This window comes from Silene latifolia, chromosome 7 (genome assembly GCF_048544455.1).
Source record: "Silene latifolia isolate original U9 population chromosome 7, ASM4854445v1, whole genome shotgun sequence".
Classification (NCBI taxonomy): domain Eukaryota; kingdom Viridiplantae; phylum Streptophyta; class Magnoliopsida; order Caryophyllales; family Caryophyllaceae; genus Silene; species Silene latifolia.
The window spans coordinates 103,062,770-103,088,971 of NC_133532.1; the positions used below are offsets into that span (position 1 = coordinate 103,062,770).

General features: G+C 34.0%; 1 protein-coding gene across 1 annotated transcript; it reads right to left on the reverse strand.

Annotated features, from left to right (window-relative positions):
- Positions 1-2,934: 2,934 nt before the first annotated feature.
- On the reverse strand, positions 2,935-4,492 carry LOC141592444 (zinc finger protein CONSTANS-LIKE 5). Its single transcript, XM_074413120.1, has 2 exons — positions 3,603-4,492; positions 2,935-3,430 (listed from the first exon to the last, which is right to left on the reverse strand). The coding sequence occupies exons 1-2, from the start codon at positions 4,347-4,349 to the stop codon at positions 3,071-3,073; spliced, it is 1,107 nt and encodes a 368-aa protein (XP_074269221.1). The 5' UTR covers positions 4,350-4,492; the 3' UTR covers positions 2,935-3,070.
- Between the last annotated feature and the right edge of the window lie 21,710 nt (positions 4,493-26,202).

Sequence of the window (26,202 nt, forward strand, 5' to 3'; positions counted from 1 at the left end):
CGTCATCCCTATCCCACCCATTTAATTTCGGGTGGATGGATATCCACAGGGTAAGAGTGGGACTGTCATTCCTAATCACAACTCCCCCGATAACATTACACTTGTAAATTTTTTTTTCCATATAATTATACGAAGTATAAAACAAAGTTATCTACTCATTGAAGACGGGCACTATCCGTCACAAGCTGAAGACGGATAATGCCCCTCTCACAATATGCAAGTGATACTATTCATGTGGTGCTCCATTTCCTCTCCACTTGCCCTTCCATTTGCCTTATTATGAGAGGGGCACTATCCGTATTCAACTTGTGACGAATAGTGTCCGTCACAAGCAAGACGCTTTGATATTCATGTTGAAATCGCAATCAACTTTTGCAACTTGAACTAGTGATAGATTTTGTACAGAAAAGTGTTGGATGGAACGGAATATACCCAAAAGCGAGAAAATTGGTAAAAGTAGTACTCGTATTAACAAAGTGAAAGTATAAGAAACATTGAACGAGTATGAACCAAAAATTTAATGTGAGCCTAGATGAGGTTTATCAATAATTTTGTATCTTAATACTATAGTTAAACATTAGATCTTTAACATAAAAAGTTATGTAACAAACATTAAACAACAAAATGGAAATTTTCTTTACTATTTTTTTTTTTACTTCATTTAAGTATATATATAAACTCGGTTCAATTCAATTTAGTTTCACGCTTTCAATTCATATCGTTTCCGTTCTAAATAATTGAATCCAAAAATTATACAATTTTGTTGTCTAGTGTCGAACATCCTTATTAACACCCTATAATTTTGCTACAAAAGTATACTCGTTCATTTTAAGCGAGTTTTATTAAATATGAATATAAACTAGGATTAAAAGGAAATTAATACTTCCTCCATTCAACTCCACTCTACCACTTTGCTTTTTCACGTTTGCCAACGCGTGTTTTACGCGGTAAATATCGTTAGCTACGTATTTGCAAAAATTATAAAAGTTAAATATTTTTAATGTACTCATAAAGACGAATTAAACAAGATCTCACATGAATATATTTTCACTTATATATTGAGAGGAAATCGAGATTGAATGTGTATTTGTGAATAGTGTAAAAAATAGAAATAGGTAGAGTGGAGTTGAATGGAGGAAGTAAGATATAAAATTGTACTATTGTATTAACAACTACAGTACTATAGAGTATCACTTATCAGCTCAATAATGCGCTAGAAAAAGTAGCTTCCACTTGTATTTTTAACCAAATAGGTTTGGTGTGATGGATTGTTCACTCCATCTCCCTTACTACTAAGAGAATAAAAATTTTCTTAGTTTTCCCTACAAAAAGCATATAGGTAAATAAGGTAATAAATAAAATTTCCTTTCATTACATTATTATCTTTTCAATGAATATATTCTTATAAATAAACTCTCATTTTTTAAATAAATTCATAATTACGATTTTTTTCATTAAAATAAAATTGATGTTAAACTATAAAGTATAAGTTGCTAAAATTTTCAGTAATGTAATAATTATTACCGTAGAGAATAACTTGACACATTCTTACTATTAGCTTTGTGACAAAAAACATTCACTAAAATAAATTCACAACTTAAATAATTTTTTTTATTAGTTTCCCATTTCGATTTTTTTTTTTCATATCAAAATACAATGGAGTAAACTGATAAATATTAATGATGTGCAAATTTAAAAAATATAAATCCTCCTATATACTAAGAGAATACAATTTCTATAAAATTTTCCCTCCAAAGTGCTCAAACTTATATATGGAAATAAATTAGATTTTCATTTATTAAGCTAATTTTACATTTAAAATAATCTATACATAACAACTGTATTCCTATTATTAATTTCGTGACGAAAAAAGAATTTTTTTTAAAATAATTTGATGTAGTTAAAATATTTTCATAAAAAACACAATTCATGGAATTATTCAATTCTTTTAATTTATTTTAATATTAATTATTTTTTATAAAAATTCGTGAGATATAAATCTAAAATTTATAACTAACGTGCTAAAAATTAAAAGACCTATATATTTACCGCACATTTGCGCGAAATCTATACTAGTTCCTTAATTATGAGGTTTGGGGTTCGATCCCCTTCTATTGTTAATTATGAGGTTTGGGGTTCGATCCCCTTCTATTGAAATAGAGCAAACTTTTGACCAACCGTTTACCTCTTTATAAAAGTACTCGCAACGAAGTTATTATACACCATTATCAATAATGGACATCCCAAATTACCCAAAAAAAACTTTGTATTTCGGGAGTAATATGTTTTTTTTATAAAGGATGTCATTCTCACAAAACGCCCCATATGTTGCCCAACACATACGACAGTGGTACTCCCACACCCATGATAAGGACACAACACCAACACCAGCTGCCAGATAAGCAACTTGTACCCAATCACAATTCAGCTAAAGATCATCCCCTTTTTTTCACCTATGCCTCTTCCTTTTATCAAAGGTCATCCTATCTCTTAATTTAAAATGAAAATGACACTATAATTTTTTTATTTTTTTCTTATGTGGACCATTTTAGTATTTTACAATTTCTGTGAGTGTGTAAGACAAAACAGAACGAGAATTTTGACAAAAAAAACACGTATTTGCCTTGCTCTCAAGGCGGCAGTCCGAGCTAACTCGCCCTCAGTCGTTACGTTCAGTAAAATTTACCTGAAACTCTCATCGAAGAATATCGACCGCGGCTAGTCAAAGACCATTCCCACCAAGATTAAGTTGTGCATGAAACACTCATTCAACCACATACTAGTTAAACAATACTGAGTAATGCATAATAATAGAACATTTTGAATCATATTTCATACGGAGTATTTCATAATTTTTTATTTATTGAAACTCATTCTTTGCTCCAAGGTTCATTTAATGTTAATTATAATGACAACATGTAGGTTAAGACTATTAAAAAAGACCAACTTTTTATAATTAAGAGAAAAGAAAATAGAAAGAGGAAATATTGTTACAAGGATTTAGAAAGACTTTCAACTTTCTTTTCCCCCCCGACGTATGATACAACCCATCATCATGCAAATGAAAACGTCAAAACGTCGGAACGACACCGTATTCCTGATCCAATCCAAAATCGGATCCCATTATCTGGCTAACCTTCGACGTTTCGAGATTACCGGTACGCTTAGCAAAACGTCCTTTGATTCGAGGCCGCGTTTCGGCGTAGGCCTTTCGAGAAGCGTACCGAATAGTCTTCTGAAACTTTCTGTTCTTCCTCTTCTCCCTGTACCTTAACACCCTCGCTTCCCTGTCTAGTCCAGCCGCCGGAACTCCACCGGTCGCCGGCGAATTTCCGTCACTGGCGCCGGCGCTGTTGACGGCGTTACATAAAATTTCCGATGTCAAATTTGTGTTTCCTTCAGGTACTACTCCGATGTCTGACGAGGAAACCTGAAAATTAACGAACAAAGCTAAATTAATATTGTCTCATTGGAGACGGCTATTTGAATTTGATAAATACTTCATCAGTTCCATTTGATTGTATACGTTTTTCAAAACCGCACCCAATCAAATAAAAGAGAGGAAGTATATGTAATAGTATTTCAAAGTGAAGATTAATTACGCTGTGTTGAGCTGAGAAATTGAAGGAAGAGAAGAACTGATGTTGATTGTTGTTGTCGTCATTGTATTTGTTGTTCTTGATTTGCTGTTTTGTAGGCTGAGAGAAATCGATGTAGGTTGTATCGAAGAAATGATTTGCAGTGTTTGCGAAGCTAAGATTTCCTTCGGATTTCGTCGGTACAATACAATCAGTAAATGCGAAACTTTGATTGTCGTAACTTTGTTGTTGATATTGTTTTTCGACATTTTGTACACCGTAGTTACAATCAATGAGACATGATTCATTGTAAAAGACAGTACTATTCGGGTTTGGAATCAACCACGCCTCAGCATCTTCATCGTCATATTTCTCAGTCACGGTAGCGGTCGCAGTTTCAGTAGTCGGGATAAGGAAAGTGGAGTTAGCAGTAGTTGTGGAGGAACGAACAGCAGCATCGACAGCTGAGTCGAGGAAGGGGATTACAGGCACGCGCTCGTGTCGACTAGCGAGCGGGTTAGCAGAGTGGATATCATTATCGCAAGATGTGCAAAGCACGGCCGCGTCAGCTTTACAGGTGACTGCGGCCGGTGACTGCTCACAAACCTCGCACATCCACACCCGCTCGTGGTGAACTGTGACGTGGATTTTCATGTCACAGGCACCGCATAAAAAGGTAGAGTCCGCCCTGCAATAAAGCAGGGCGGCAGCCGTGAGACATATGTCACACGGTCTGGGTGGAAGGCCCCACCCGGATATTCTTGCTACCATTTTTTTTCCTTTTGCTGTATGGAAGTTAGTGTTGTGAAAGGTGAGGTGCAGGAAATAAAATGTTGGAAGTGGGAAGCTTGATTTTTATTGGGGGATTTGGTATGGAACTTGAGCAAGTTTGTTAGATTGATTGAGATTTTGGTATTTCCGAGTTATAGATGAGGAGCCCGATAATAAGGGAAAAGGACACATGGACTGTTTCTGACCAAGTAAAAGATTTTGCACAAACTAATACATTATTTTATGTAAGTTAAAGTATGGGCAGGTTGTTGATAGGCTCGTGAACGAGAGCTCTTATCTGTATGACTGTATGGGTATATGGAGGTGCTGTTTGACCAAGTTTATGTGAAAGAGCTTTTACTTCTAAAAATGAGTTTTTTAACAAACTATTTAAAAAAGTTGAAGTTGTTTGGCCTAACATTTGTAAAAGTAGTTTCTTAAAAAAATGATATGTTTAGCCTATTACTTTTATCCTATTTTTTCACTTTGTTTTTTGTTAACTATATTACTTATATATAAGACGGTCTCACAAATATAGCACAAATTATAAGACGATCTCACACCGTAAGACGGTCTCACAATATAAGACTTCTATACATTAAACACTCATTTATTTACATATAAGATAGTCTTACAATGTACTTCTATAAGTTAAACAATCATCTTTTTACATATAAAAGGACCCCGTCTTACAGTACGAGATATTATTTAAGTTAAACATTCATTATCTTTACATATAAAAGGATCGTCTCACGCTTTAAGACGATAAGACGGTCTTACATTACGGGTAATTCCACTAAGTCAAGGGTAATTCCACTTCAATCATAATCAATTTGTAGGAGAGATTAGTAAAAGAAATACTCCGTAGGCATTAATAGAGAAAAAGAAGATTATGATTATTTTAGAGTATAAACCATACAAAAATGCAAAAAATAAAAAATATGAAATTATAGGGAATATGATGAATAATAATGTGAGAAGTGGAAGTAGAAGTAGAAATTTGGTGCTTCTGCTTTTAGTGGCTTATTTTTAGATTTTGACTTTTTAAAAGTTATTTTATACAAACCTAAATTATAGTGTTTGGCCTAACTTCTCCTTATTAAGTTAAAAAAGCACTTGTAAGGTTGGGCCAAACAGCACGTAGTTCCTCGATTCAAATCCACTCTACCACTTTACTTTTTCACGTTTGTCAACGTGTGTTTTATGCGGTAAATATCATTAGTTATGTATTTGCAAAAATTATAAAAGTTAGATATTTTTAATGTACTCGTAAAGACGAATCAAACAAGATCCCACGTGAATATATTTCCACTTATGTATTGAGAAAAATTTGCAATTGAATGTTTACTTGTGAATAGTGTACAAAAATAAAATTGGAAGAGTGAAGTTGAATGGAGGAAGTACTAGTTATTGTGTGCGATGTTATACGCTATAACGGATAAAAAGTGATTATTTTATATAAAGAGTAATAAATGGTGATCATTTTATATTAAAAAGTGTATTTTTTTTTATAAAAAAAGAAAGTGATTATCTTTTAACTTAGTGGTTACTTTTATTAGTGAGTTGGTCTCTCTTTAGACGGACCATTTTGGTCTAGAACAATAAAACGAAAATTTGAGACCATTTTATAGTCAAATGTGACCACTTTTGAAAAACAAGTTATCTTAAGTTGTAAGCCTGTAACATTAGCTGGACCATTGTAGTTATATTTGACCATAAAATAGTCACAACATCCCGTCTTATTTATTTCGGAAGGAATTGATCGTCTTAAACCAGAATTTGCGTTTACTACATAATGATCATTTTTAAAGTGATCGTACCTTACAACGATCTTACCATATAACTTGTGCTTTGGTAAAATTGTATGTTTGGGAACAAGGGTAATTGGATCACTCGTGCTACTATTTATCTCATCTAGACCTAGCAAACGAGTCATTTAGTTTGATTTCGGATCAGGTTAAATTAGTTCGATTTTGATTAGCCAAATCAGTTTGTGCTATTTCGATTCGGATATGATTTGGGCCGGGTCTGAAGGAAATGTAGATCTATATACATACTAACATACTCATATATGTCGAAATTAATTTGTCATAAAATTAAACGCGGATTTTATGCATGCAAACAATATAAAAATAGAGGAGAAATCATGTCCTTACATTGGTGATTTCGGTATTATGGGCACAAAAGAAATCTCCTTTTCTTTTGTTCTTGAGCTTTCCCTAAGATGGAAGAACAAGATCCAAGTATAGGATCTCTCCCTAAGCTTTATACCCAAGGCTTTCTCTTAATTAAGATTAATATTATAAGAACTAGTATAATATAAATCTTGAAGAAAATTGAACCAAAATATTATAAAACACTTGAATATTTTGGTTTATGGGGAGGAAGAAGATGGGAGTTTTTATCTCTCTAAAACTCTTATTTTTAGATTAGTTGAAGAATGAATAATACACACACATAATCAAAGTAGTGTATATGAAAAATATAAGACAAAACCCTTGCCTTTCTCTCTTGGAAAACCGGGTGGATGGAGGAGGTTTAGGGGAGCCAATGCATGCCCACATTTGTCTTCACAAGGTTAATAGGGTTGCATGGCTACTCTTACTTTTAATCATTATGTTTTCTATTTAAAATATAAACACAATTTTAGCCTAATACTCCTCCAATTTTCGGCACTTTTAGTTAATATGGATTCCATATTATTTTTGTCAATTGTCAATATGTCACATGTCACATGTCACATAAATTTGTTATGTATTTTTAACATATTAAAAATCAACGTATTAATAAAAATACGTCACATACAAAAATCGACTTAGTAATTTCATAATTACTTGTGCCAAAATATTTTACCAATTTATAAATCACAACAGATTGTATTTATAATAATTCATTCAATTCTAATCGTTTCTTTAAACAATAATTTCATCCGAGTAACGATACAATTCGATTACTCAGACCGTATCTCATTTAATCACATTTTAACATGATACGTAAATTTTACTTCCAAAATCGTCCGTCAATTTTCAAGTAATTTAATTAACTCGTAACATTATACGATTAATTAAATAATCAATTAAGAGTGTTGCCCTATAGGTATGACCTAGGGGGTCAACTGATCACCACCGTCGCACGACAGTAATGTCAAACTCTAGTCACCAATCATTACCGATATATGTTGACCGATTGACAATAACAATATTACTTCCCAATTGTATTCTTTATAATGAGATTTAAACATGTGATCATCATGATCAATAGTCGTGATCGCATTATTGTCGGAGGACACATATTCCAACAATCTCCCACTTGTCCTCGACAAGTGTGCGTCACCAATTCTCTTGTCCTATTACTATCTCCCACTCAATGCAAGGTGTCTTTCAGGTCGTACTTGCAAATGATCATATCGAGAGTGGTTTCCTCGATCTGGAGAATAACTGATTGACCGGACTTATCTATCATAGATACTTTCCGAGCGTGGCCACGCATTTCCAGTTCATTACTCCTCGAGTGGCCCTGAGATATTTTTATAACCCTGACTAGGGGTGGACAATTCTTATCGCACTCATTCCCTTCGACTAGCCACAGCCATCATAACCCAAAATATGCCCATTTGACCCCATTTACGAAGGTCGTAGTAACACAAATCAAAGTTAATCTGAAACTGCGCCATCTTAGGAGAATAGTCTTTAGTCAAAAGAATCGACTCATTTGAATACTATAGTAGCTCTCGCCACGACCAGGCTATATAAATTTGCCAGAACTCTATAAGCGGTCATTAGGCCCGACAAAATGTTCCTAATACCGCTATGTGATCGACTAGTCATCTCACATGACTCTATGGCACTTGAACCTACCATCAATCGCATCACACTCTAGTTACTTCGAGACGTCACCTCATACAAGTAACTATGGGCAAATACAATGTTAATCCGTGTTCACTTTAACGGGGTTCAATTGTCTCCACAACCCGTTTGGATATAACAAAGTACAAGGTGAGTTAATAATAACTCAAACGACAAATGTCGACATCACACTCGGGTAGTCAATATCATATTACAACCTTGTGATGTATATCGTTAGTGTAAACACTTATTGATTGCAAAAGAAGTTTAACATTCCATGTGTCCATGTGTTTAAACTTCTTACACTTGCAATTTCCTTCACATTCATGTTCTCTCTCATAGCATGAATCTTACCAAGCACACATCAAGGTTCCCGACCTTGGTTTTTGTTCTTTAACTTGAAAGAACCTTTTTATCGATTATCTCATAACGAACGAATTTGTGATGAATGATATAACTTGTACCGATCAAGTACTCCATCCACACACAATGCACTAGGTATATGTTTTGTAGAATCTTGTAACAATTGACAAGATTATTTAGCTTAGCACTTCTCACAAGTCCTAGCTTAACTAGGAAAGATTATTTTTGAATAACTTCTTATTCGACCAAGCATCTTTCCAAAACTTCTTATTTCTGTTTCTAGGCTTGAAAGATTTGGGATTCTCATAAATCCTTACATGTGCTCGGATTTTCTATAATATGTGCAACCTCTTGACACACAATAGAGCTTTCCGTCAAACCACTGAAATCGCTCATCGGATTCTACTTGAGAATGCATGACGTTTCTATTATGGCTTACCAATCAATCATTATGCTCTTATGCATATGATTTATAATTGGACATGTACATGATCATTCTAATGGCGGAAACATTAGTAACTAATAATCATGAGATCAACCGTTCGTGGGTTCTATGAACGACCATGACTGCTAATGGTAATTCCATTTTCATTCATATGAATAACCTATGTGTATGTTGATGTGATGTGTATCTCTTAATACTAATCCAACATCCCTGATGTAATTGGATTCATCATAGTCCATTTTCATCCAGAATTGAAAACTCACATCTTCCTTTAAGAAGGAAGGTATTGGCTCGTCATTCTTCAATGAGTGATGAGTTATAACCCTTTTCAAGATGATTGCTCCCACTAAATTCCATGTCTTCACATGATAATTGCCAAACTCCCACTCAATTCTACATATTTCGAAATTGACTTCTCAATCGAAAATTTATTCAAGAATTTAAATATAAATTGCATTGCCAAGTTATTAGGATAAAACCATATATGTTCCCATCATATCCCTTCAAAATACCTATTTTGAAGTGGTCTCATCTTAACCTTACGGAAAGATATTTTAAATCTCCAACACACTCATGTCATAATGATGTGTAGTAATGTCATTATTCAAATATAAACAATATCTAGAATACGTCCTTCGCAAATACCCTTTTGGAAGGAGGTTTAACCATTTCATAGTGAGGTTAAGCAATGACATTTGCGTGGTTAAAACTTTGGTCATTGAAGATATCGGTATATTAATCTTTGCAACTCGATCATAACTAGTATATAATTTTGATTCATTTAGGCTCTTAAGAAAATCTCAAGGTTGAAACTATTGGTCAAATGTTTCACAAACTTAGTCAAAAACTTGTTAAGACTTTACATTAGTCATTTTTCTTCCAAAACTTTCTTTTGGTCTCCTCGTGTAGTTATCTTGAGAATATTCTCTTATGATTACTACACTTGGTCTCTTTAGTCATATAGAACTAACTTGAGACCATAGATCTCATCTATTCGGCATACTATGTAAATAAATATACCTTCATTCAAATCATTTTCTCTTGTGTAGATCTTCATATACACAAGTACACAATTTTATCTTGCCTTGTGTGTTGTGTCCTCATTTTTCTCCCACTCTATCTTTAGAATAAATACACTAAACATTCAAAGATAGCATATGAGACACAAATTAATGATGTTGAAGTATAAGGAGAACTATCTCATAGATAGACTAATAGTTATTGATTCCATATGTGTACTTGGTGGTTGACATTCCTTTAAGAGAGTTCATAGACTCAAAATCGCTTCATAAATGATCATACACAAGCCTTAAGCATGTGGACATATAATGAAACCCGTCATTATATTTGTCTATTAGATCACTTTAAGTGACTAATCTTATGTTTCAAAGTGTAAGCATTTAAAGATGAATTTTAGAACATAAAAGGATAAATGATAAAACGGGTGACTTGGGTTGCAAACCAAGTCACCATCATCCAAAATACAAACCATTATCCAAAATACCTTTCCATGTCGAACACGGAAACTTAAAGTTCTAAAGATTCAAAACATAACTTAAAATAAGACAATGAAAAGCAAAGCTCCATAAAAGCTATCCTTAGCTTCTCCATGGTTTCTCATGCTTGCTTTTCCTTTCCTTTGTCTTTGCTTGGTGGAGGCCCTATTTACAATAAAAAGGGAGATACATTATCACAACTTTGTATCATAATACCATAGTTGAATTAGAAACATAAAAGAAGGATAGTCATTTACCTACTGGAGTGATCTTTCCAGCTTTGATATCACCAAGGTATTTGGAACAATTTCTTTTCCAATGTCCCATGCCATTACAATAATGGCATTTATCAAGAGGACCCTTCTTGACTTTTGAGGTGCTAGCTTCACAAGACTTAGCTTTGGTGAATGTGGGAGCTTGCTTCTTGCCCTTTCTCCCATTCTTCTTGAACTTCCCCTTACTCTTAGTGCTTATGTTAAGCACATCCTTGGGAGGGTTCACATTTAACCCCATGTCCCTCTCGGCTTGCACAAGTAACTTGTGCAACTCCTCAAGAGACACATCCTTGTCTTGCATGTTAAAATTCACCCGAATTGCACATATGCCTTGACTTTGGACAAGGAGTGTAGAATCCTATCTACGATGAGTTCTTTGGGGATTTCAACCTTTTGAATTTTCAAGGTCTCGACAAGCTCCATGAGTTTGAGCACATGAGGGCTAACCTTTTGGCCCTCTTTGAAGTCGAGATCAAAGAATGCCGCGCCGCCTCATATTGGACGATCCGCGGAGTTTGTGAAAACATGGTCACAAGTTTGGAGTATATCTCATTAGCATTGCCCATTTTGAAGGCTCTCCTTTGGAGGTCCGCCTCCATCGCAAATATTAAGACATTTTTCATTGCGGCGGACTCCTTTTGGTAAGCCTCATATGCTTCCTTAGTGGCCGCGGTGGACCTAGTGGAGGGTTCGGGTGGAGAGGCCTCGGTAAGGTAACGAAGCTTGTCGTCACCTTCGGCGGCTAATTTGAGTTGGGCATCCCATTCGGAGAAATTTGACCCATTCTTTTCAAGTTTACATCGATCCATAAAGGATCGGAGCCAAGACGAACTAGCGAGAGGTGTGGCATTAGGAGTTGGTGTTGGTGTTGCCATTTGTTATGAAAAAGAAGTGGTCTACAAAACAAAATATAAGGAGTAAAACAATTGTCGTTTTAATAATACTCGTAAAATGTATGATTTAAACAAGTTTTATGCATTTTTCTAGTGACCTCTACCCAACTAGATAAATGATTCCAAGACCCAAATTCATATCGACTTAGGCACGGTGGGGCCGATTCATCCTTTATCAATATAACTCGGTGGATTAACGTTTAATCGATTCTACTTTTAGAACTCTTGGTCGATAATATTACATTAACAATTATCTTTAGCCCAAAACACATTCGACAAGGGCACGGTGGGGCCGATACATCCCTTATCAAAAACTTTTGTTGAGTTCAATCCAAATTTCGAATAAATGTGTCCATGATCCAAACCCACATTAACTTGGGCACGGTGTGGCCGATACATCCCTTATCAACATGAATTCGGTGGATTAACATTCATCACCCACTTCCCCTACGTAACAAGGTTTGTACCCCGGTGGGGCCGAGCGCACTGCCTCGCGAAATAGGTTTTCATGGTTTCTACTATTTGGTAAGGCTATGTCTCAATTAATTGTTTTAGCGAGAGGTCATGTCAATTTATTATCTATCACGTTTTAAGTGAACTAAAGCGGTGAACTACGATAATTTTAATTGACATGGTCGATAAACTCGATAAAATAACAATGCATGTTTAGTTATGGCGATTTAGCGATGCATGTGACATAAAATAAAATGCAAGCATAAAGATAAATAAATCCTAGTATGGCCTTTCCTAAAATAGAAAAACTATTTAAATATTACATATTCGGAAACCAACTCCATTGGTCCCTTGAACTTTGGTTGTGGCACGCATCTCGAGGTAACACCGTCTTTATGTATCGCCATTCTTGAAGAAATCCGTCTTTGGGAATTCCGGAATGAATAAAATTACATAATAAATTACATAATTTCCTATTATACATTTGTAACTAAAATAAAATAAATCTATTAAATTACAAAACGGTGATACGAGATCACAATAAAAATTACAACCGAATCGATATTCCCATACATTTCGGGAAATACCAATTAAAATCTAAGGCCATACTAAGTAAAATTACATAATTCAAAATTACATAAATAAAAATTATGACAATCATAAAGAAAATACAGCATTATAATATGTATGAACATGCTCAATTTTATGCTAAATCGCCTTTAATTAGCCAATATCGTATATTACTCGGTTTTTACGGATTTGCGTGATTTCAACATTTTTATAATCACAAAAATACATAAACTCATATTTATGCATAAGTTAATTACCCTAACCTCTTAGGACTCAAAATATAGTCTTCACTAATAATTTGACCATAATTAACCCATATTTTATAAAATTGTTCATAAATGGACCAAAAATTAACAAAAATAAGCTATAAACTTCAAATAAACCACAAAATTTCAAATAAATTCAAAATTTGAAATTTAAACTTATGAACATTCTGGAAAATTACCATGACACTCATAATGTTCAAAATCTTAGAGTAAAAATTTCGAAATTTTTCCGGAAAAACAATGTTGCGGTTTATCGATTTTTAATAAAATAATCATAAAAACATGGAAAAATTATTTTCATTAACTTTTCAATTTTAGATCTGAAAAATATAATAAAATGCAACATTAGACGTTTTTCCTAAGTCATAGATTATGTTTTATTAATTTTCCACTAATAATGTCACTATTTATGCTATTTTTCTTCAAAAATCCATAAATCATGCAAAAAGACTTCTTTATAGCCAATTATTTTACACACATCTTATAAAATTGCATGTGACAACATATTAATTTTCTATGACCAGATTCGAAATTTAACTCATATTAACCTATTTTTCACCTAAATCCGAATTTAAAAATGAAAAATTCATTTTTCGAGCATAACAAGTCCAAAAATTATGAAAATTTACAGGTTATCTCAAAATAATATATGTGACAACATATCCAAAAACCAATGGAAAATTCGAAGTATAGCTAATTTTAGACCAAAAATGACATTTTTACTCATAAAATCACATTTAAATGCCATTATTGTAAATTATGAACAATAAAAATCCGAAAAATTAACCAAAATATCCTAAAACATTTTAGGACCAGAAATATTAACATTCATGGATTAATTTCGTGATATCTCATAATAACACAAATTTTACAAGTTTTATTTGTTATTCTTATAACTCGGAAAAACTTTTAACCGATTTGCATGCAAACAACCGTGGCTCTGATACCAATTGAAGGAAATGTAGATCTATATATATACTAACATACTCATATATGTCGAAATTAATTTGTCATAAAATTAAACGCGGATTTTATGCATGCAAACAATATAAAAATAGAGGAGAAATCATGTCCTTACATTGATGATTTCGGTATTATGGGCACAAAAGAAATCTTCTTTTCTTTTGTTCTTGAGCTTTCCCTAAGATGGAAGAACAAGATCCAAGTATAGGATCTCTCCCTAAGCTTTATACCCAAGGCTTTCTCTTAATTAAGATTAATATTATAAGAACTAGTATAATATAAATCTTGAAGAAAATTGAACCAAAATATTATAAAACACTTGAATATTTTGGTTTATGGGGAGGAAGAAGATGGGAGTTTTTATCTCTCTAAAACTCTTATTTTTAGATTAGTTGAAGAATGAATAATACACACACATAATCAAAGTAGTGTATATGAAAAATATAAGACAAAACCCTTGCCTTTCTCTCTTGGAAAACCGGGTGGGTGGAGGAGGTTTAGGGGAGCCAATGCATGCCCACATTTGTCTTCACAAGGTTAATAGGGTTGCATGGCTACTCTTACTTTTAATCATTATGTTTTCTATTTAAAATATAAACACAATTTTAGCCTAATACTCCTCCAATTTTCGGCACTTTTAGTTAATATGGATTCCATATTATTTTTGTCAATTGTCAATATGTCACATGTCACATGTCACATAAATTTGTTATGTATTTTTAACATATTAAAAATCAACGTATTAATAAAAATACGTCACATACAAAAATCGACTTAGTAATTTCATAATTACTTGTGCCAAAATATTTTACCAATTTATAAATCACAACAGATTGTATTTATAATAATTCATTCAATTCTAATCGTTTCTTTAAACAATAATTTCATCCGAAATAACGATACAATTCGATTACTCGATCCGTATCTCATTTAATCACATTTTAACATGATACGTAAATTTTACTTCCAAAATCGTCCGTCAATTTTCAAGTAATTTAATTAACTCGTAACATTATACGATTAATTAAATAATCAATTAAGAGTGTTGCCCTATAGGTATGACCTAGGGGGTCAACTGATCACCACCGTCGCACGACGCAATGTCAAACTCTAGTCGACCAATCATTACCGATATATGTTGACCAGTTGACAGTAACAATATTACTTCCCAATTGTATTCTTTATAATGAGATTTAAACATGTGATCATCATGATCAATAGTCGTGATCGCATTATTGTCGGAGGACACATATTCCAACAGGGTCAACATCAATCCAATTGAGTTTCAAGTCATACTTTCATTCAATTGTGGGTAAAAAAAAGAACTTAAATGTACCTTATACCTTTAAATTTGATTGTAATAAGTCATAATACAATTAATAATAAATAAAGAATCGATGAAAAGACAACTAAATATGAGTGTTTTTATGATAAAATGTATATTTTGAGTTTAGGTCAACCAGTTCAGATATATTCAGGTTTGGGCATCATTCAATTATTTTTAAATCCGGTTCAGTTTTGGTTCGATTCGAAATAAATCGGGTTTTGGCAAGGGCGGATCTAGAGGGCCCGGGTGGACAAGTGCCCACCATGATATTTCAGAAATTTATATTTTTAAGCATTCTTCATATACACATAGTAGTAATTGTAGTAGAGTTGGTAGGAATGATAGCTATAACTCGCGGTTCGTAGGTTCGATTTCTGCTGCAGGCACACATATTGATTTTAATTATGATTTTGTTTTTGTTTTGGGCCTTAGCCCATATAACTTACATCCAAAAGTTTGCATAATCAAAAATTAGTTTCCAATAGGGCTTTAACATTAAACCTCATGATTATATGCTTAACCTCTCAACTACTGGAACAATAGTACTTATTGTTTATAATAGAACTAAGAAAGTTTGCATAATCAAAAATTCGTTAATAGCTAGTATAATACCACAATAAATTATAATCGTATAAAATTAAAAGTATTAAATGGAAAAATAATTCGTTGTACAATTGACGTTATTTAGTGAAGAAAAAATCATTGAAAGCTTGATATTTTGTTTTCATTTTTGATTATTTTGTACAACAAAAATTTCAATATTTAAAGAACGACCTTAAAAAGGGAAGATAGTTTATTGAAAATTAATTTTCTGCCCCCCTTATGCCAAAATCTTGTGTCCGCCCCTGGGTTTTGGGTATTATTCAGGTTACTCATATCGGGTGTTCGATCAGTTATTAATTTCTATATTTTCAATCGGTTTTTCAGAATCAGGTTTATTTTGTTAGGTCAATCTCCATCTTGTTTTTATCACCCAAATTATTGTTTATCCGTCTTAAATAATAAAATTGATCAAATAGGTGAACCCTTGGCCCTAGTTTCATTTTATTGCACTTGTTTTCTGATACGATTTTGAGTTTGACTTACGGTAGTAGCAACAGCAAGCAACTCGCATGGGAGTTCTAGTCGTTTTAGGAACATGTCAAGCTGTATAATTTAGTCTATTTAATACTCCCTCAAATTCTCTATATTCTTTCATATTTCGTAAAATGAATTATTCAGGTTTTCTTTCCTTTTCTATTTTTGATAACTTTTACTCTTATTTTATTTATCCCTCTTTCTTAACACCAAACCCCACCCAACTCTTTTACTCATATTTTATTCCTTACATTAATGTTTGTGGCCCACAATTCATTATTTAACTCCTAACTATTCATCCCTCTCTTCTATCACCAAACTTCACTCAACTCTTTTACTCGTATTTTATATCTAGTTACTACTACCCCTCTCCAATCCCCCAACACCACATATGTCCTTTATCAATATAATACTCCCTTCCTTAATCCTTGTGCCCACTTCAAAGGGGAAAAATATAGAGGATTGGAGGGAGTATTATCTTTCCATTAGGATTAATTAATAAGGTAATTTAGAGTGCCAAATAAGAGGCAAGGCAATTTCGATTGTCAATAGAAGTTTGGAAAGGGTGTAATAATATGTCAATTAGGAGTCTCGACATAAGGAAATCCGTTCCTGATATCGGTTACGAGTCTTCGTTATTATTAGTATAAATAGCCTAGATTGTATTGCTAATTATTCAGATTCAAGTTATAATAAAAAGTTCAGAAAAACATAATCAAGTTTTGATCACAAATAAACTCGATGTGAAGAGATAATTCAAATCTCGATTAATACTGAATTGGCGTTTAGTCTCAGGGAGTCAATCACCACTTCCCCGTTAACCTAACTACTAGTTCATAGCCTCGTCGGGTATCAATCCAAAAATCACATTGATTCAATATCAAGGAAGATTTTGTATTAAATATCCTTTGTTTGGTTACTATAAAAATCAGAAAAGTCTTAAAAGAGTATTCAAAACCGCAATTCACGTCCAAAACTAATGATAGACTCATTATTAAGCATGTATTCTTCCCTCTAAACATCTCCTAATCCCCCATTAACCCTAACTAAGAGATTACTCACTACACATCATGATTAGCATGTCAATAATGGTGTCATACATCATAACAAATATAAACATGATGATTAAGTAAGGTAATTAGCAAAGGATTAATAAAAGATTAAGCAGTGATTAAGGAATTATCACTATAAGAATTCAGCTCTCGGGCGACTAGTATAAGCGATTGTCTTGCGCCGTCACCAAGTTAGCGACAGATAAAAAAATCGGGTGACTGATTATAGTCGCCAAAATAGCGACCACTACTGTTTGAAATTAGCGACGGTTTTTTCAAATTTAGCGACCGAATTTCCTTGCCAATTTGCCGACCGCACTGTTTTCCGTCGCCAAATCAGTCGCCCGCTTTTTGACCGTCTTATTCAACGAAATCCCCTTACCTCTTTCTTACTTTACCAAAACACAAAAAAAAGGAAGAGGAGAGGAAAGCGACGAGAAACGATGACACCACCAACAACTAACACCGCCACCGCCATTGTCACCGCCGGCTTTTACCACCACCGCCGTCTCATTTTCTCATCACCATTCTTTTCATTTCTCTTGTTGTTTGAAGGTGTGTTATTTTGTTTTAAATTTCAATTTATTAGTTGGTTTTTGTATTGTTTGTTTAATTTGTGATTGTAATTAGTTGTTTTGATGTTATTATGATGTTTATGTATACTTATGTGATGCTTACTTTGTTTTTAGTTGTTAATTAGTTAGGGTTTGTGTAAATTGATAATTAGGTTGAATATGAATTGGGGGTTTTTGTGAAATTATTAATATTAATTGAACTAGGGTTGTAAATGACAATGTATTGGTGATTTTGATATTGTTAGTATACTTGATTGAAAAAAATTAGTATAGTTTTTGTATTGTATAGTGTTTGGAGTGTATAATTAAAGTTAGTCTAATATTTGTCTAATGTTAGTATTGTTGAATTTACCAAGTTAGTCTAATGTTAGTATTGTTGAATTTACCAAGTTAGTCTAATGTTAGTATTGTTGAATTTATCAACTTAGTATAATGTTAGTAAAATGCTAGTATTGTTGAATTTATCAAATTAGTATAATGTTAGTATAATTTGTATTGTGTAATGTTAATATTGTTGAAGGTGGTAAATTAGTATAATGTTAGCATGATATTAATTTATTCAATTGTTAGTCTTGTTTGAAATATTTTTCAGTATAAGGTTGTAAACTAAGAAGTATAATGTTGTATGAGTTATATTGTTAAAAATTGTTGTTTGGAATATTTTTTAGATTAAAATGAAGAGATCGGAACGCGAATGGATGTACGAAGATAGGGTAGATAAGAGGAAACGTCCCACTGGTAGATTTGTAAAGAGGGTTCTTGAGTTTGCTAAACAACAAGATGGATATGATTTGGTAGAAAATAAACTTAGGTGTCCTTGTACTAAATGCAAAAACTTGAAATATTTTCATTACATTCAAGTAAAAGAATATCTTTATACAAATGGGTTTTATCCAAATTATTATAATTGGATTTGTCATGGAGAACCATATTCTCTAATTACCGAGCAACCTCAAACCAAACAAAATGATAACCCATATAGAAATATGGTATTTGATGCTTTGGAGTTTACTACTTTTAATAATGACAACCACGAACCTATCATTCAACAAGAACCAAACCCACAAGCAAAATTCTTTCTTGAAATGTTAAAGGTTTCAGAAAAACCCTTATATAAAGGGAGCAGGATGTCATTGTTACAGGCCGCCTCTAGGATAGTAACCTTGAAATGTGAGTTTAATATGCCATTTAATGCCATTGATTCTATTGCGTCTTTGCTTGAGGACGCTATCCCCGATAATAACGTCATGACCCGAAGTTTCTATAATACCAAAAAAGTAGTTAAAGACCTTCAGCTTCCGCATCAAAAGATTGATGCATGTCCTAAAGGATGTATGCTCTTTTGGGGAGATGATGCTTTGCTTGACAAGTGTAAGAAATGTCAAAGGGGGTAGATATGAGACAAGTAAGGGAGATATTGTTTTGAAAGGAAAAGGCAAGAAGGGTAATAAGAGGGTCAAAAGAGTAAGAAACCACAATATCACAAAACCAATTAATTTCTTTTCCTCTTTCTCCAAGACTTCAAAGAATGTATGCAACAAAAAACATTGCTGAACAAATGAGATGGCACAAAGAAAATACTCGTACATCGGGAAAGATGTGTCTTCTGAGTGATGGAGAGGAATGGAAGCGTTTTGATAAGATTGACCCTGATTTTGCCGAGGAACCCCGCAATGTGCGACTTGACCTATGTACTGATAGATTTGCCCCTTTCAGCCAATTTGGTAAACCTTAATCGTGTTGGCCCGTGATGATCACGCCATACAACTTACCACCTTGGTTATGTTTGAAAAGGAAATTTATCTTCTTGTTGCTAATTATTCACGGGCCTAAGAACCCAAAAGCCAATTTGGATAAAAGAGTTGAAACATTTGTGGGAAGTTGGTGTGGAAACATATGACGTGTCTTTGAAGCAAAATTTTCAACTAAGAGCTTCACTTTTATGGACCTTAAATGATTTTCCCGCCTACGGTATGCTATCTGGATGGTCTACCGCAAGACAAAAGGCATGCCCTTGTTGCATTGATAAGAGCAAAGCATTTTGGCTTCCTAATTCCAAAAAAATAAGTTGGTTTGATTGTCATAGAACCTTCTTATCGGATACACATCTACATAGAAGGAATAAGAAAGCGTTTATTAAAGGTAAAGAGGTGCTTGACGATGCTTCGGATCGGCTTCCAGGGGATGAGTTATGGAAGTTGATATGTGATTTGCCATCTACTGTTGATGGTACTGAAGAAGAGTTTAAATGGAAATTTCCATGCAAAATCAATATCCATTGGTGACTGAAAACGCTTTATTAGCGACTGAAATCCGTCGCTAACCTTCTGATCATTTTTTTTATAGGGCAAAAAAAATGGCGACTTATTCAAAGCCGTCGCCAAAATAGCGACCAAATTGGCGACCGAGACCGTCACAAACATTCTGACCATGTTTTTAATATGGCGACAATTTGGCGACTGAATGGGTCTCCGTCGACAAAATTGCGACCAAAATCAGTCGCTAGTCAGTCGCTATTTTGGCGACCACCACTATTTTCCGTCGCCAATTTGGCGACCATATTCCGTCGCTATATGGCGGCCACATAGTCCGTCGCCAATTTAGCAACTAGAATCCGTCGCCCGAGTGAATTTAGGCGACTAAGAGTTGCGACGACTATGTCACTACGCCAAATCTGGCAATCCATAAGGAGTGTATCACAACGGTTTAATGCATTTAATAACGACACTTAGATTACCGTTTTCCAAATATTGGTGAAAACCTAGACTACGCTAATAAGAATAACGGTTTCCCTCGAAAACCATTATTATTATAATGTGACAACGGATGCTTAACAAACTGTTGTCAAAAACGTTTACCGGTTTCCAAAAACTCGTTATAGAATCACTCTTATCAACGATTGTTAGAAAACCGTTACCAGTTTAAGAAAACAACATTTCGAAAACCGTTACTAAATTAACACCAGCAATGGTTTGTGGTACCCGTTGTTATGTTATAGCTACATGTTTTTTGTAACCGTTATTACTTTCTATTATGAGATAACGGTTATTGTGTTTCCTTTCTTTTCCCTTGTTGTACTGTTTTTTTTTGTATTTGTCATTGTATGATATACTCGTTTTAATATATAGTTCTACTCTTTATTACATGCAAATGCTTATTAACATAGATTTTAAATAACTTGCGAACAGACAAATGAATGAAACAATAATAATGATTTATGTTACATTAATTACAATAACATATAATATAATGACAACGCTAGTGCATAAGAACCGTATTAGAATATAAACACCTCTAAAAATAAATGGAAATTGGAAGATATTAATAATATAATTATAACGGTTCTTATAAGAACCGTGTTAGATTATGCAATTGCTGAATAACATAGATTTTAAATAACTTTCTTTCTTTTTTTCTCTCTGTTATTACTCAAATTATATCAAGTGGTAGCTCTTCTTCTTCCTCTATTTCAATAGGGACATGTAATTGCTCAGTTCCGGCAGCATTGCGGACTTCTTGGACTTTGCAAAATCCGGGAAGAAAGTTTCTTACTTGCAAATTCTATAATCCCGAGACTAAAATGCGTGGATACAATTACTTCAAGTGGGTTGATGAACCAATGACTGAGTGGCAGAGGAAGGTTATAAACAGGTTATTGAATGAGAAAAAGAGCATGGATATCGAGATTACTCAAGTGAGAAGTATACTACATCAACTTGAAGAATCGAAGCGGGGAAATGACAGTGAAATATTGAAGGCAAAAGAAGAATCCAAGAAGTTAACTATGGATATCGTAGATCTCAAAAATAATGAGGCATAACTTTAAGTTAATTGTCAAATTTCTTCTTCTAATTGTTATTTACCTAGTTTATTATGTATGGTGATAGTTTGTACTCTTTATGTGTAAACTTGTAATCCTTTAAATTAATGGAAATAAGCAAGATTTTCTGAGAAACATATTGTAATTAGCTGGCATATACCAAATGATGCTTTATTTCTTGGCGGTAAAATCAAACAAAATGAAATATAAAATAAAACGGTTATACCTAAACCGTTGTTCAGGACGTATACAATTATAACGGTTCAGGCCGTTGTTATGTATATAAAAATGATGCTTTATTTCTTGGTGGGAAAATCAAACAAAATGAAAATCTTTAAGACAACGGTTATTTCTAACTCGTTGTAGATAATACTAATCAATTACGATTTCAAACAAAACCGTTGTCTGTTTGGAAACAAAATACAACGGTTTTTCTTATACCGTGTTTATTACTTTCCATTAAAGGTCTTGCAAGTGTTGTATTATTAACAAATATATACTCTGAGCTTCCCCTCCCCTACATAATATCCTCAAACACTAAGCTTCCCCTCAACCACCAGCCTACCCCATCGCCGTCGCAGTCATCGTCGTCATCGCCATTGCCGCCGGCAGATCAACCCGGATTCTCCTCTTTAAAGAAGTAATAAACCCTCCTCTCTAGAGATTTGTTTGTTATTATAAGTATGCATTGTTATTATTTGTTTATAAATTTCTACTTTAGATATGGTTGACAAAAGCGGAAAAGAAACGATGGAAATGCGTCAGGCGACGACTCAGGTGATGAGAATAATTTGCAACACACTGCGGGTCGAATGCACCACTGGGTTTCCTTAGAAGTAATAAACTCAAAGATACCTAATCCTTTACAATGGGATAAAGATACGGGGCTGCCATATGGCGAGAATGTCGGGTATTTTGCGAGTTAGATTGGTTGTTGTGTAAGACAGTATGTGCCTCTCGGTAAACCGCGTATCAGTGAATTGTGTAAAATACGGAACACCATGCTAATAAACAGAATAAAGGTATGTATATACAATAATAAATGCTTTAGCTAAAATTTAGTTACTACTTGATATGTGTATTAGCCGAAACACTTCTACCAACTATGCTCATCATATATGCAGTTAGCTTACGTTGTCACCGAAAAGTATGGTAAGTACCTTAAAAAAAAGACAAGGAAGCCCTCAGTTCTTGGAAGTTAAATATTGCTGAAAACCACTTGTTCAACAAGGAAACCAGGGAGATGAATAAGAAACCACCAACAAAGAAGTATCCGTATGTCAGTCAAGACCATTGGGATAGCTATATCGCTTATAGGTAGTAAAGAAGCATACTTAGTTTAGTGTTTGGTCATGCTTACGTTTCTTGATAGAATTTATTTGATGAAGGCTATGAGTGAGAGGAACAAGGCGTACATTTCAAAGAAAAAGACCGTCTTTTACGGCTCCCGTGGTGGTTATAGATTGATTAAGACGAAATTTGTAAGTAAATAATTCTTATAGTATTAGACTATTAGGTGTTTTAGTCGGATGTTATTTATGTTCGTAGAAATCATACATATTTTGAGAGGATATCAATGTGATGAATGAATTGTAGGCAAAGCTTGGAAAATTTAGTCGTCACGATGCTTGGGTGGAAGGTCACACTCCTAAGAACGGAAAGACGGAAACTAAATATGATAAGGACATCAAAGAGAAAGTTGTAAGTTTGACTTAATATGCCACTCCTATCACAAACCGGTGGTCGGAGTTATATAATTGTGAGTTTATATAAAATTTAGTTTCTTAATGGTTTTTTATGTATGTAGAGGATCTGTGAGAAGGAGGTACAGGAAAGAAAATGGAAGTCTCAAGGACGTGATGACATTCTTGCTAGGGCAATCGGCAAAGTAGAGCATCCAGGTCGTATGAGAGGGGTATCGACGCATGTTGGTATCACAAGGTATTTTGGGAAAACTACTCGAAAGATGATGAGTGGTGATGATTCCAAGAAGGTAATCGTATAAATACTGTATTTGAACCAACATAATTTATAACTATATATGCTGACATTAATTTCTACTACACAGCTACCGAAAATGGCCAGGTTGATGTTGAGAATGTTGGAAACCGGGGAAAAGCCATCAGAAAAAGAGTTGGATATGGTTCAAGAAGTCATAAAGGAAGCAGAGAAGGAGGAGGAGGAGGAGGAGGATAAGAAGGAGGAGGAGGAGGAGGAGGAGGAGGAGGAGGAGGAGGAGGAAAAAGAGGTAATAATATTTATGTCTTATATACAATGTGTTATATGATTTGGAAAATCAGTACGTGTTATATGGACAAATGTTAATGTACAGAAGGAAGCCGAGGAGGACATGACAAGGGAGAAGGAAATGGCAAAGGAGAATGAGGTGGGAGACGAGGATCGATATCAGGTAGTTGAAGAGGAAGCCAGGAAGGCCGTGACACAGGATGAGATTAAGGTAGTTGATGATCAGTTTATAATTATTCATCTCAGTACAAGTTTTTTACTTATGAAATTTATCAAAGGTAATGAATGTATGTGTACTAATTGATTAAAGCTGTCGTGAAGGGCGATTGCATGGTGGCTTGTCGTCTGTTCTATTTACAGGGGAAACATAAAGTTGTTGTTGCCAGGGGATACATGTTCGCTTAAGACCAACTTCAACAAGTTAAGGTTCATGGTATACCCCTTCGTGACAAATGCAGGAAAGTGGAAGTGTCCCAATTATATAAAGACGAGTATGGGGAAGTAAAAGTACCATTTTCTAATGAGGAGCTCACTTGTTTAAAAGAAGTCTTAATTTCTTATGTGCAATGGCCTGACAATCTCATCAATGTTGTCATCCTCGAGATACCTATACGCAGACGTTAATTATTACTTGTTCTTTAAATATATTAGGGAACGAATATTAACTTATCGTAAGTACTTTAATCTTTACATTTGTAGATGTTAAGCAAAGCCATGGCGGCAGCTAAAGCAATTACTACCACGTCAACGGACAAAGTCACCGAACGGACTACGACTTCCCAAAAACAAAACCAGAGGACATACAATATAAGCCAGCTACTTTTGTTGTTGTAGTCAAGCCTGCTTACGGTTCTTATTATGAATCGTGTGAATATAAGAAAAAAAATGAAAACTACTTCGCTGAAGGCTTTGCACAACCTGGCTGTGAAGAAGTCACCTAGAGGGGATGTAGTCATGATTAACATTGAAGAAGAAATTATGGGTGCAACTGATATAGCCGTACTGGACCCGAAGCAACTGATGGAATTTGTCGACCTTGACAATTTAGATGTTGTTCACATTTTGATTTAGATGAAGTAAGTTTTGTTAATAAAACTATTTAGTCATTTCCATTTACGAATAATGATGTTTGTTTAAATTATCAATTACAATAACATTCTTTGTTCCATGTGGTGTAATGGGTACCTGAATAATCAGATCGCTGAGTGGAAGCTCCCAATTCACGCCTACGGATTCTTGAGTCCTAAGGCGTTCTTTGTGCACAGAATTTCATACGAAGAACAAATAAATAGGATCGCTCGTCGGTTGATGTCGACAAAAAAACTATGGCTTGCCCCCTACAATGGGAATATGTATGTATAGTACGTGATTATTGTAATGAATCACGGTTCTATAAATTTATTATTAACATGCTTACATGCGTGTAAATGAACTAACAGTTCAATGTCCCAAATTGAATAGAAGCATTGGGTGCTACTGACAATCCAAGTGGAAACAAAAACAATGTACTGGATTGACTCTCGCGAAGGCAAATCCTCTGACAGTTGTGTAAAGATGATAACTGAGTAAGTTTACAACCTTGAATAATGTCATTTGTTATTGTATGACTTGAGCCATATATATATGCAAATAATAATGGCATGTGTGTATATTTATGAATTAGTGTTTTTGAAGTAAAAAGAAGATTATGTCCACTTGGGAAATATGAAAGCAACACAGTTCCCAATTTTATCACGCCATTAGTAAGTGTATTCTTAATAATTACTCGTATCATTTAATTTATGTTTATGCGAGAGGTTGATTATCTAATTCAGCTGATTTGTGTGTGATTTATATAATAGTCTCCTAAAGCACCAGACGACAAACAATGCGCCTTTTACGTTTGTTAGTCCATGTGGGAGGTTATCAACGGAAATTATTCTACCATTCCGATACGGGTTAGTGTGATTTAAAAACTATTTCAGACGTAAATTGAGTTCAATTCTGTATACTTCCATCTATTATATCTATTTTGATTATGTATATTTTAAATTGTAGTTTCCACTAATACTCAACAAAGCCCCAGAATATTCGCCATAGGACATCACCCAATTAAGAAATATGTGGGCCAGTTATGTTGTTTCATTAGCGGAGTCTCAATAGTTTGCTCATGCTTTATGTACGTGTGTGTATTTATAGAGCCATTG

Bases quoted from the DNA above. Each gene is read 5' to 3' on its own strand.
- LOC141592444 (XM_074413120.1), bottom strand. From the start codon at position 4,349: ATGGTAGCAAGAATATCCGGGTGGGGCCTTCCACCCAGACCGTGTGAC. The intron at 3,431-3,602 runs GTAATTAATCTT...GTTAATTTTCAG, and splicing joins ATTTCTCAGCTCAACACAGC to GTTTCCTCGTCAGACATCGG.